The following is a 12,129-nucleotide window of genomic DNA, read 5'->3' as shown; positions in this document are numbered from 1 at the left end:
ATCTTCAGTGGAAGAAAAAATTAATTATATATATTTTATATATCTGCTAAATGAATAAATGTAAATGTAATGTAAATATATATATATATATATATATATATATATATATAAAGCAGCACAACTTCCTGCACTGATAATAGATCTGCATATTATGATTTCTGAAGGATCTTGTGACACTGAAGACTGGAGTAATGATGCAGAAAATTCAGCTTTGATCACATTAGTAAATTCAGTTTTAATCTATATTAAAAGAGAAAAACGTTATTTTACATCATAATAATTTCCACAACATAAATTTGTTTTCCCCTGTATTGTTTATCAAATAAATACAGCCTTGATGAGTATACGAAACTCCTGTATAAAAAAAAAAAAATTAAAATATTATTCTGATCCCAAACTTTTGACTGGTAGTGTGTGTGCATGTATGTCAACTTTTGCAAATCTAAGGCAAAATGGATGCTCATGCATTAATACAGAAAGAATATTTTTCTTTGATGAAGTCATTCTCCAAGAATTGGTCAAATTTCTAAAGATTGCATAATTTTTTTCTAAACCTTCTGCGTGATTGCTGACTGTCTTTGTTTTTAATAATAGTTCATTTTTTTCTATCAGATACATTTTATTGCCTTAGTGTAAAAGTAACAAAAATGCTTGATATGAATGAATATGATATGAATCCACATGACAAATAATATCCCTGAAGCTTAGACAAATTCCATAGAAAATAATAACTAATCTAAGAGCTGTATGTTTTAACTTTATCTCCACTCATTCCTCTCTGTAATGATTCTGTAATGATTTAATACTCAGTAGGAGCTTGATTCACATCATGTAACAGCAACCAGTGCTGGCCCAGATCTGACCCACAAGGATTTCACACGGGCCAGATGTTGGCCAGATCTTGGCCAACACAATATTGCTGTCTGGGTATGGTCTGATGACTGCAGCTCCTTTGGCTGGGTCCACCGATCACTCATGAGAAACATCGGTGTGTGTTTACTGGCTAGAAAACCTGGAGCCCTGTGGCAGCACTGGAGATGTTCCCGTTACAGGCTCTGACAGTCACACATTATTCCTCTGCCTGCTGTGCAGCGACAGCTTGATTGTTCTTGTACCAAAGGAGAGTCATTCAGTTAGTGTAATACAGTCTATATTTCCAATATCAGACTCAAAATTAGAACAGAAATTATTTCAGTATGTATCCGAATGCTGTTGCAATAAGTACTAGTTTACGCGCCTACATCGTCGTCTGTTGTGAAGTGAAACATTGCCCTCTATTGACCAAAATGACTGCAGTACATCAGACAGTATTCAGAGTTCGATTTAATTAAAGGTTCTGACATTTTAATTGACATTCCAAAGGGGTTTGTCTGTTGTGATGAAAATACGACCATCCATACTTGCCTTCAGAGAAATCACTTTCTTTGAAGAAACTATATTTGGCCGAACATTCAGCAACTCACTAAACAGTTTAATTCAAATATTCTATATAAACAGCAGGCTGATGTAACTTAATGAAGTTATTAAGAGGTTAAAACGTTGTCCTGTGAGAATTTCCTTTTTTTTCAGTAAAGAATTTTCTTTTTGTAAAAGCCCTTCAAAATTAAAACAGAACAAAGAAACTCATACCCCTTTAATAATAGGCCTGTGTCATGTATTGTTAGTGAGAGATAGCTCTCAAAATCAGTTAGAGCCAGCAGACACCACCATAAACTGAGTCTGTATCACTCGATTCTCACAGGGCCCATCAGGGTAAATCCATTCAAGCTTATTGAGTAAGAGGACACGTCTGACCTCCAGCGGACCTCGTTCACTCTCTCTCTCACACACACACACACACACACACAGCTGGGATCTACATTAACTCCACCATTATCCTCTGCTGAAAAACTGTAGCACACAATATCCATCACTCCGTACTACTCATGAGATTTAAATTACTTTTTGATGGGCATATGGGAAATAGGTTTTTGTAACTTCAATAAATTTAGAAATCATTCTATTAAAGCTTCAAGAAAAAAAATGGCATTAGCCTTAATGTTTCAATACAAAAACTGGAAGGACAGTGAACAGCAATATGGGAATTGTAGTTTTTAATGGGGGTTTTCTGAAGAGTTTATTTTCTGTCCAACATAGGAAGTCCATAAATACATTTGGCACAAAGCTATTGTCATACTGCTATGCTCTTAAATCCAACCACAGCACACATCAAATAGGACCTCTTGAAATCATCTTTTGAAGAGATGCTTTCACAAGAGGTTCTCAAAGCATGAGGACAGGAACAGGAACTTGGCTCCTGTCCTCTCTAACTTTAATCTTATCATACAATGAAAAATGGGGGCAGGTATAGGAAGACCACTAACAACAACACACTTTATGCTTTCCTCTTCTTCAGTATCCTCGATCCAGAGCTTGCTCCTTTTTTGGCCCCTCTGACCATGCCTTTGAACTGGCCTTGAAGTTTGGCCTTTTTCCTGTTAAAGGTACAAGTAATGTTTGATCAGCTCCATCCCTCATTAGACGACACATGTAAATACAGGCTTTGATCCTTACCTGCGGTTAAGCTGGTCTTTCTTCAATGGTACATAGGCATATGGGTCACACTTGCCAGCCTTCTTAACATCACCTTTTCCCTTCTGCAAAAAACAGATGTTTAGAAGCTATTCATTTTGTTAGTTACTAAACATGTTCTGATGAAAATGGCTCTTCACTTCTAACCTTAGATTTGTACTCCTTCCCAAACTCTGGTCTTCTATCCAGAGGTCTGTGGATTCCAATGCCACCAGCTGAGGAGTTCAAAGAACCACAATATATCATGATATTACAATCATTTCTTCGGCACAGTAATAGCTTTATTTTAATACAAGTACCATAGTAAATCCACTATATTCTTTGAATTATCTTAGAATGCAATGGTATTAATATAGTTGACAGCAAGTTGAGTGATACAGTCAAGTCTAAGAAACTGTCCAATTAGGGATTCAGTGAATCTGGAAGTCTGTCCGTGTAATTTTGCACATCTGTACACTATATACTGTATATTATCTGCAAAGGAAAGTTAACATTTACAAGATGGAATTGAACTTCAAAAATGTTGTTGTCCTACCTTTGTATTCCATTGCAGGTTTGACATCCATATCATCATCGTCTAGATCATCATGCATTTTCCTCTTAGGATTCTTCTTCTGTTCAACAGGGACAGAGAGAAACTAACATCACAAAACCTTTCTGTATACTTCCCAATTCGGTCAAAGCAAGTGAAATACATAAACACTTACAGTTTTGACTCCAGCCTCTTCAAGTACATCATCCATTTCAGCATCTGAAGAGAGATATGGATATGACTGCACTGTTTTTTATTATGATTACAAAATGTGAGCAATTTGTTTAAAAAGAGATGTTTATATCCCACCTTTAGTTTTAGAATCATCGTCTTCAACCTCCTCTTTGATGATCAGCCTTCCATCGGATGTCATCTTGAATCCATGCTCCGTTTTGATGGCCTTTTTTAGATTTGGGTTGGTGGCTAGATATATTGTGGAATAAAAATGAGCAATACACGCACAGATATATATGAATGTACTTCATCAATTTGAGATGACCGAATCAAACTTGACATATTTAAAGAGCCTTTACCCAAAACTCTCTGTGCTGCTTTTGGATCGAGGAAGTTGAGTGGTTCATCAGATACGCCTTCCTTTAGCCAGGCCTGGCCCTTTTTCATTGGCTTCTTCTGACCCTTTTTAGGCTTCTCATCTTCATCTGAATCAGAGTCTGTCTCGGCCAGAATGTCCTCAATACTGCAGAGAAACATCTTGCTCAGCACTGTAAACTAAGATTTAAAATAACAATAAAACTATTATTCTGGAAGCATTATACCTCTCTGCTTTCACTTTAGGCTTCTCATCCTCAGTGTCTGATCCGTCCTCTTCTGTCTTGATCACGAGTTTGCGTCTCTTATTCCTGGCCTCTGTTTTACGGATATTCACTAGAATCTTCTGTTGATCAGCCGGCAACATGCTTTTGACAAGCTCAAATCTGAAAACGTTTTACATTACAATTTATACAAAGACACAAAAAACGCATTAAGAAATAAAGGACCAAGTAGTCAGATTTGATCAGCTGCTAAACTTACCCAAATTTCCTAAACAACTTGGTGTAAATGTTCTTAAGTTTCACCCTAAAATGTCTTCGCATGTCATTCATATTGCTGATGCCTTCCATCTGCAAGATGATAGGGGGGGGGGGAGAAAGAATTGTAACACAGTCACTTTAATAACAGACACCTCTCCGACACTTTTCAAATGTTGAAAATATGAACTTGAAAACACTCCCTCTCTCTTCTTCACTTACAATAAGAGCAATATGGCTGGCTAAAACCTTGACATCCATAGAAAATAGCAAGACTTTTAGGAAACCCAGAGAGGCTTTGACGACATCCCGCGTCCTGCTCGAAAGCAGCAGACACACATTTTGCAGCAGAGCCTCAAGTGAGGACACATCGATGGAATCTGCACATAAAGACCAGACCAAACAACATTTTTGCTTTACGGTCAAAGATTATAAACATTTACTGATTCTTTACAATCCATGTATCACTACGTTTTCTGAAGAAAAGGAGTTGTGCTTCCCCATTAAATTAAAAACAGGCTAGTTGTTTGATTGTTTCCACCTTATTTTTAAAGAATGGACATTCCTCCAGATATTTTTATCTTTAACGTGCAATGCTTCCGGTCACATGCCCATTACGTTTCTTTGTATTATAAACTGACAACGTCATCATATTTTAATTCATAAATCAAACACTCTGGTTTGTAGTGCAAATAGTAATTCTTCTAGTTATTCATCTACAGCAGCAAATGAACTGGAAGTATTGCACAAAGAAAATAGCTTACTTCTGTTTTGCACATTAAGGTGGAACGCAGAAGTCCCTCCTACCTTTATAGTGGAACACAAGTCTTGTTAAAGCCAGAACTGTACAGGTGATCATCGTTACAGAGCCAGTTAGTCCAATAAACACATGGCCTAAATACTCATTTATGGCATCTGAAAAAAAAAACATAAAAAAAAATGATTTCAGCTCATTGACACATCATAATACAACCAAATTAAAAGGTTTTATTCTCACCTTTTGTGTTCCCACAAAACCTTACAAATGCATTTCCAATCTCAACTAGGAGAGAGTAGGCATTTTTGCGGGCACCAATAGACATTTCCTTAGTGCAAAGAATGACCTAAACACACGAAAAGCCCAAATATTATAACGTCTTATAAAGAATAACGCTCTAATTTAAGATTGTGCTCTATACAAGACATACCTCAGGAAGCAGAGCTGTAATGAAATCACGGTGTTCTTCATTCAGCTGCTTCACTATGTGAATCAGACACTTGAGTCTCGGCTGAAAAGTGTCAAAAAAGCACCACATATTAATCCATTACACATTCTGTGTGGAAATATGATTGTGCTTTTCACAGCTCTCACCCGTTTGGAAGATGATGCCGCTGTCGTCAGGCTGTCCATCAGCATCGTTTTCAGCTGCTCGAGATTCTGCAGAACAAAAGCCTTACAAGACGCACTCTCTCCTCCACAAATTTCCTCCAGCACACGGTAGGCTTTCTTCTGGATCCTAGAATCCTTGCTCTATATACACAGACAAGTATTACATGAAGTACACTCATATCACAAGAGTGAAAATATGTTTTAAAATAGTAACAGGAAGATTCTTACCTCCACAAAGGGTTTAATCAAACTGAATGTCTGGGTCATGGATGCTTCATCTACACACGGAGCCATTGCCACAATCAAGTCGATAACTGAAAGCCTACAAAATAAGAGACACTTATTTTCCAAAGCATGATGTAAGTGAAGGTGCCTTTCCACTGAAACAAAGCACTTTTCATATCTAGAGTCTTGTAAATAAAGATAATAAAGGTAGGGCGCTGTTTTACCGTGTGAATTTAGAGTTGTCTGCACTGTTGAGTCTCTCTGATGCTTTCTGCAGAAATGTGCACACCATCTGCAACAATGGAACAAATGTTTAGAACCGGCAACAAGGGCAATGGCACAATAAATATATGCAGACTGCAAGATATTCGCAGCAGGAGAGACTGCAATAAAGTTATTCTTGCTATGACGTAATTCATTTTTTAATATAGTAAATTAATTACCGCCTGTTCTGTAATGCTCAGGTAGACTCGGATTGTGTCCAGGACAGCCATCCTAGCAGACGCCGTCTCTCCAGGTATCGGCGGCTGACTGTAGACGTTAAATAGGATGGGAAGGAAGTTCTTGGAAAATCGTTGCAATTCTGCCTTTTCCTCCTCTGCGGATGACACAGAATAAGAAAAAAAAATTCATTCAGTATACAATCATAAATCTCAAAGAGCAGTCGTCAGAGAAAATATAGCCACAGCAATAGAAAAACAAAAAAACAAAGCCATTCAGATTTTGAGTTGGTTTGGTTTTAACAACCCAGCTGACCTGTTTCACAGCTCTTGTTGATGAGAGTCCGCAAGGCCTGGCAGATGCACAGGCGGAGGTCAGGGCGATCATTTAGGGTCATACCCAGAGACCGAGCAAAGCCCTTAAACGATGTCAACAGATCGGTGGGTTTAGTGCAGAACCCAGGTAACATGGTCCAAATCTGGAAAATACAAATTACACCTTTAAAACAACGGGGAATCAATTCAAATAGATGATCCATTCCACAAAAAAACTAAATTAGCGTACCTGCATCTGTAGAGTCTGATACACTTTAGCAATCAACTTCTGTCCTGACTGCTCCAGTTCATCAGCTGAAATATCAGAGATCAATATTTGCATAAGCATATCTCAACATGTGATTTAATAGGGTATTACAGACACAAAATTACATTTCAACGTGTAAACCAATGCGAGTGTGACCAATACATACCTGTCTGTTTAAGTTTGTTTGCCAGAGGGAAAAAGTATGAGATGAAGTAAGCCATCTGAGTGTTTTTCACATGATCTCTTATGACTGGGATCAGCCAGCTCCGCGGGAACTCCAGGTCATCACTGCAAAAAAAAACGAACATTTCACAGCATTAATAAACTACTATTTAATTCAAAAGACTGAGATGCACCAGCAAAGTAACTCACTCTGTTCCAGTGATGAGGAGGGGCACAGCTTTCAGGACCACCTCTGGGCCCATGCTCTCCACCGCACTGCCCACAGCCAGATCCAGCTCTCCAGAGAAGGGGAACTGAGGGGTGGCCCGAAGGTCACCGAGAGACTGCAGACTCTGAGGATCACAAACACGTCTGTGAGTAAACTATCAATTACATAGAAACGCACAAACTACAGAATATACTGTATTTCAGTCAACCTTTATCATAATAGGATGAGCCTGTTTTCCTGCAGCTCGGTAGAAGCAGCCCAAGGTCTGCAGCACAAACGGCCAAGAGGCATGAAAACGATAGGACAATCCTTCCTCCACGATACTGAAAGAGACAGAAACTAGACTTTAGCAAGACCATGCTCTAGAAAAGATAGCATTATGAAAAATAAAAGTCTCAGGTAGCTCACCGAAACATCTTTAAGATGCAAGCCCCATTTCCAGCTGATGTGTTTGGTAAAACGGATCCGATTTCAGCCATATGCGGAGCCACACACTGATTTAACAGAGTCTGGACACAGAAGGGGAAAGTAACACTTTTAAACATACAAGAACAAAAAGAAACACAATACGCTGCTGATTCACATGTCATGACAAACCTTCAGAGTCTGAGTCGCAGCAGAGACAACTTGTGTGTGTGGAGACAGAAGACAAGCCATGGTGACAGAGAAGAGGCGAGGAAGATGACTGATGCTCAGAGAGCTCTGTAAACTAGAGGCCAAAAATTATGTAATGATCAAGATTCCTCACAAAGGCAGCAAACAAAAGACTCAGTGCTGAAAAGGGCCTACCTGGCAAGATGAGCATGGGCTTTTTCCATTACAGCAAGCCATGCTAGTAAAGGCTGCAGATCATTCTCACTTGGAACAAAGTCATATAGAGCCTAGAAGAAAGGTGTTGAAAGATGTGTCAATCTACAAAGTGGTCAATTAAAAAGCAGAATCAAATCCTTCTGAGACCATGTGCATGTGTTAAGCGATTATCATACTCACTGTGATGATCTGTGCATTCAGTTCTGCAGACATGCTGGCAGGACAAGGCTTGCTGCTGAAAAGCTTGTGGAAAGCCTGCATTGCATTTGCTGTTACCAGCTTCAGGGAAACAGACGCGAGTGTTAAGAATTGACAAGTCAATGAGAACTGATTGATTCATTTAAAATAAAAACTAGAATGTATCCCTTAAACTGCTCTCTTACCACATGGCTCAGGGTCATCAAACGGAGAAGGGTCTCACAGCAAGATTTGACAGAGCTCAGAGGAAGAGCAGACAGCAGGTCTTTCAGAAGACCCAGCACATGCAGAGTGGTAGTGTCTTCTTTGCTGCCTTGAGACGAAAACAAAGATTATCACTCAATCAGTAAGCAGAAATCTATTTAATTCTTTAAAATAAGAAAAAAACAACAACAATTGAATCCACTAAGTGTATTGTACCGTAGGTGGCGTTATAGGACAAATTGTGCTGCACAAGTGCCTCTGCAATGACTGCCTCTGCAAACTAATGCAGTTTGATTTTCAACATTAATATGTATGTTTTATCTAAAACTAAAATGCTTTTGAAAAATACAATTATTCATTTACACACTCACAGGATTAGTTCCACCAAAAATGACCAAGCAGTGAGGTATGAGAGTAGAATGGCTGTGTGAAAAGATCAAGGAACCACTCATCTGTCCTTTACTTGCATTCTACACAGAAATGCACTGTTGCTGAGTTTGCTCTCTTGTTTTTCCTTTATTCTTTTTAAATGATTTAGTGGTAGCCTGAGATGCTGGATAATTTCACCTGTTATCAAAAGCAGGTCTCATTGGTTGTTTTAAGCGTTCTGACAGTAAGTACATGAGTTTACTAACCTCCTGACTGCTCCAATTCTTTGCAGCAGAATTTGGCTGTGGCGGCTGCTGCTGGGTGATGGACCGGGGCATTATCAGAGAACATGAAGTCGCTGTACTGAAGGACTGCACAAACACCCAGCTGTGCTGCTTTACGCACCTGCAACACATTATTCAGAAATATGGCTGTGCAATTAATTTCAAACAATTCCAAATGCAATATCACCTAGCTTGTCAATGAACATACAGCTCGGTGTAGTGAAAGCTGCTCAACCTGAAGGAAGGTGATGGAGATTTACTACGAATTATGGGACGGGCTTTAAATGACGAGATGCGCATGAAAATCACATGCAATTAATTTCACAGCCCTATTCAGAAATGTCAAATAATTAGTCATTTGCTCTGCAAAGCGAGTACAAAAATAGTGTTTCCATTGTGTATTACCATAACATCTAGTGGAGGATAGAATTATTAAAATTGTACAAAAGGAATTTCATGCGGTAACATTCCAACTCTGAGCGAATGGGAGTCAAACAGACAGACCTTTGGCTTAGAGTGCACCGTGAAGACCAAAAGCCCCTGGTACATCTGTAAAGTTGAAGCGTAACTCCAGACTGACAGATCCTGTTTACGCAGCAAAGTCGCAAGACAGGATATGATCTACAAATGAATATGGCAGAGATTAGTATAGCAGCGATTAGTTGTAAAATAATAAGAGGAGACACAAAGCGCACTTCCTCCTCGCATCACAACCTCATCACATACATTTCCCCTCTGGTGGTCTTCAGTCATTTTAGATAAAAAAAAAACTAAAAAAAACCACTTGCTGTACGAACTAAATCAATCAGGGGCATCTTTATAAAATCAAAATGTTAGATTTATGAGAAGAGTGTACAAACCCATCGCAGAGAGGACACGGAGTCAGAACTGGCTTGGTTTGACATGATATCTAGTAAAACCTTTGCTGTGTCTGAGAACTTCTTCTTAAGCACTGCCACAGGCATCCTTGAAAAGATGAGCAGAACATGTACTTATTTAGATCAACAGCTAAGGCCAATCAAAAATTCCTTCCTATGCTTTTTATTTGACTCATGACGCACCACTCACCTTTTCATGACCAGGTTTAAGAGATAGGCAACAGCTGCCAGAGATTCACTGCTATCTACAGCTTCGAGTGTTGTCATCTGCAATTGTCATTAGCAAAAAATGCTAAATTAAAAGACATTCAAAGTAGGGCTGGACAATATGGTCAAAACTTGTATATCACAATATATTTCTTAATTTCGGTCAATACAATATAATTCTGATATCGATATTAACACTATCAAAAACACCTCTTAAAAACTGCCAAGAACGCCCACAACAGATGTCTGTGTATACAAACTTAAGAAAAAGTCTATGACATCTCATTTAAAACCATATAATATTCTCTTAAAATTTATATAATTTCTTTACAGAAATAATAGTGTATATATGGAATAGTGTACAAAGCTTTGTTTCAGATAAATGCTGATCTTTGGATCTTTCTATTCATCAAAGAATCCTGAAAAAAAATATTGATATTCCTCTCTTAAATATTGATAATCAGCGAATTTCTGGATCACGTGACAGTGAAGACTGGAGTAATGATGCTAAAAATTCAGCTTTGATCACAGGGATAACTACATTTTAAAATAAAACAGTTATTAAAAATAGTAAAAAAATATTTCAATTGAACTATTTCTGCAGTACTTTCGATCAAATAAATGCAGGCCTGGTGAGCAGAAGAATTCTTTAAAAGAAAAACATTATAAAAAATTCTTCAAAAATCTTCCTGTTCAAAAACTTTTGACTTGTAGTGTGAGTTGATTAATCTTATAGATTGAAAAAAAATTATTTAGCCTATTTAAAGAGTTTGAAAAGTGCAGCAGGAAAAGAAAAAAAAGCCTTGCTGGAAACGGCTTTGAAAATGCAAACTGATTGTCAAACGCCACAAATAAATCAATGTATAGGAAACACTGGTAATGTATCGAAATATCGGAAATGTGTTTAAAAACCATAGCAGTGTTAATGAAAAAAATTATATCACGATACATATTGATATTGAATTATTGTCGAGCCCTAATTCAAAGACTGATCCACAGAAAGTGCACTTAAGTATTTCAACACAGCCAAGTTGGTATGAAACAAACTGATTCCATTCGTGACTTCAACTTACCAAAGCTCCAAAGTACTCTGTCTCCGTCTCCTTTCCTCCCTGAGAGCGAATCACTTCAGTTACAGCAGCCAATACAGCACAGATCTGTAGAAAATGAAGACATTTATTATACACATTCACCAATTTCAATTTTGGCCGAACTTTTCCTTTAACAATATTCTTGTAATAATAGCTTAAGGTGCAGTTCTCTGGCCATCAAACTGAATACAAACCTCTTTATGTGCTGCAGAGTTTGACTCCCAGTAGCGCTGTACTTTTCTAAAAGTGAGGTTGGAGCAGTCCGACAGTCCACTAAGAAAAGTCCCAGAGGTTTTCTCTGTCAGGGCTTGATCCTCCATGGCATCTCCTGCTTCCATGGCATCACTGCTTCTCTGCAGACATCCTGCCTGAAGCTCATTGTGGAGTTTCAAGGAATCTACTGTCAGATCACTTTTTTCTGTTTAAACATTGACAAAGATCTGTTAAAACTCACGTTCACATCAAACAGACCATCTCAACACAATGTTACGACATACTAGTCACGAATACAGTCAAAACATCGGCAGTCAAACTGACTGTCAGAAATTTTCAATAACCCCGATATTAAATTAGTCGTCGCCCTCCAAATAAACCAAGCATCATTCTTTTTTTTTAGCTTGTTCACGAAGTTCGACCAGCTAACGTTACCCACGTGTTGTCAGACAGGCCAAAGTCTTACCAGAGGGACGGCTGAAATATCGGCCTCTCGCGGCTTTTCGATGGCGACTTGTCTCCGGATTGGAGTCACTACTGTGACCTTTCTTCCATCGCCTGATTTTCTGTGCTGTTCCGGATCGAAGTTTTCCGGACTTCACCATTTTAACAGGTGAAATTCCTTACAGTACTGCAAGCACGTTTGTCTCTCAGTCTGACGCCGCGTGTCGCGCTTAGACTTGCGTCATCAGCGCGCGTCTTCTTTGGAGGGGGTCTCATACCGCCATCTACTGAT

General features: G+C 38.5%; 1 protein-coding gene across 1 annotated transcript; it reads right to left on the bottom strand.

Moving 5' to 3' along the window:
- Window positions 1–2,076: 2,076 nt before the first annotated feature.
- rrp12 (ribosomal RNA processing 12 homolog) lies at window positions 2,077–12,091 on the bottom strand. The gene is made up of 34 exons (XM_052573031.1): window positions 11,860–12,091; window positions 11,375–11,598; window positions 11,163–11,246; window positions 10,073–10,149; window positions 9,865–9,970; window positions 9,509–9,625; window positions 8,987–9,125; window positions 8,333–8,460; window positions 8,130–8,228; window positions 7,929–8,020; window positions 7,737–7,848; window positions 7,548–7,648; window positions 7,348–7,462; window positions 7,121–7,263; window positions 6,915–7,036; window positions 6,731–6,795; window positions 6,482–6,644; window positions 6,169–6,323; window positions 5,950–6,017; window positions 5,729–5,822; window positions 5,483–5,641; window positions 5,319–5,399; window positions 5,129–5,234; window positions 4,939–5,046; window positions 4,354–4,511; window positions 4,136–4,224; window positions 3,880–4,038; window positions 3,637–3,800; window positions 3,413–3,526; window positions 3,279–3,322; window positions 3,107–3,185; window positions 2,719–2,786; window positions 2,554–2,636; window positions 2,077–2,474 (listed from the first exon to the last, which is right to left on the bottom strand). The coding sequence occupies exons 1-34, from the start codon at window positions 11,996–11,998 to the stop codon at window positions 2,375–2,377; spliced, it is 3,855 nt and encodes a 1,284-aa protein (XP_052428991.1). The 5' UTR covers window positions 11,999–12,091; the 3' UTR covers window positions 2,077–2,374.
- Window positions 12,092–12,129: the final 38 nt, after the last annotated feature.

Source organism: Carassius gibelio, chromosome B13 (assembly GCF_023724105.1).
Source record: "Carassius gibelio isolate Cgi1373 ecotype wild population from Czech Republic chromosome B13, carGib1.2-hapl.c, whole genome shotgun sequence".
Classification (NCBI taxonomy): Eukaryota; Metazoa; Chordata; class Actinopteri; order Cypriniformes; family Cyprinidae; genus Carassius; species Carassius gibelio.
This window is presented reverse-complemented; position numbering and strand designations above follow the sequence as displayed.

Bases quoted from the DNA above. Each gene is read 5' to 3' on its own strand.
- rrp12 (XM_052573031.1), bottom strand. From the start codon at position 11,998: ATGGTGAAGTCCGGAAAACTTCGATCCGGAACAGCACAGAAAATCAGG. The intron at 7,264-7,347 runs GTTGACTGAAAT...TGTGATCCTCAG, and splicing joins CTCATCCTATTATGATAAAG to AGTCTGCAGTCTCTCGGTGA. The intron at 5,642-5,728 runs GTAAGAATCTTC...CTGTGTATATAG, and splicing joins TGATTAAACCCTTTGTGGAG to AGCAAGGATTCTAGGATCCA.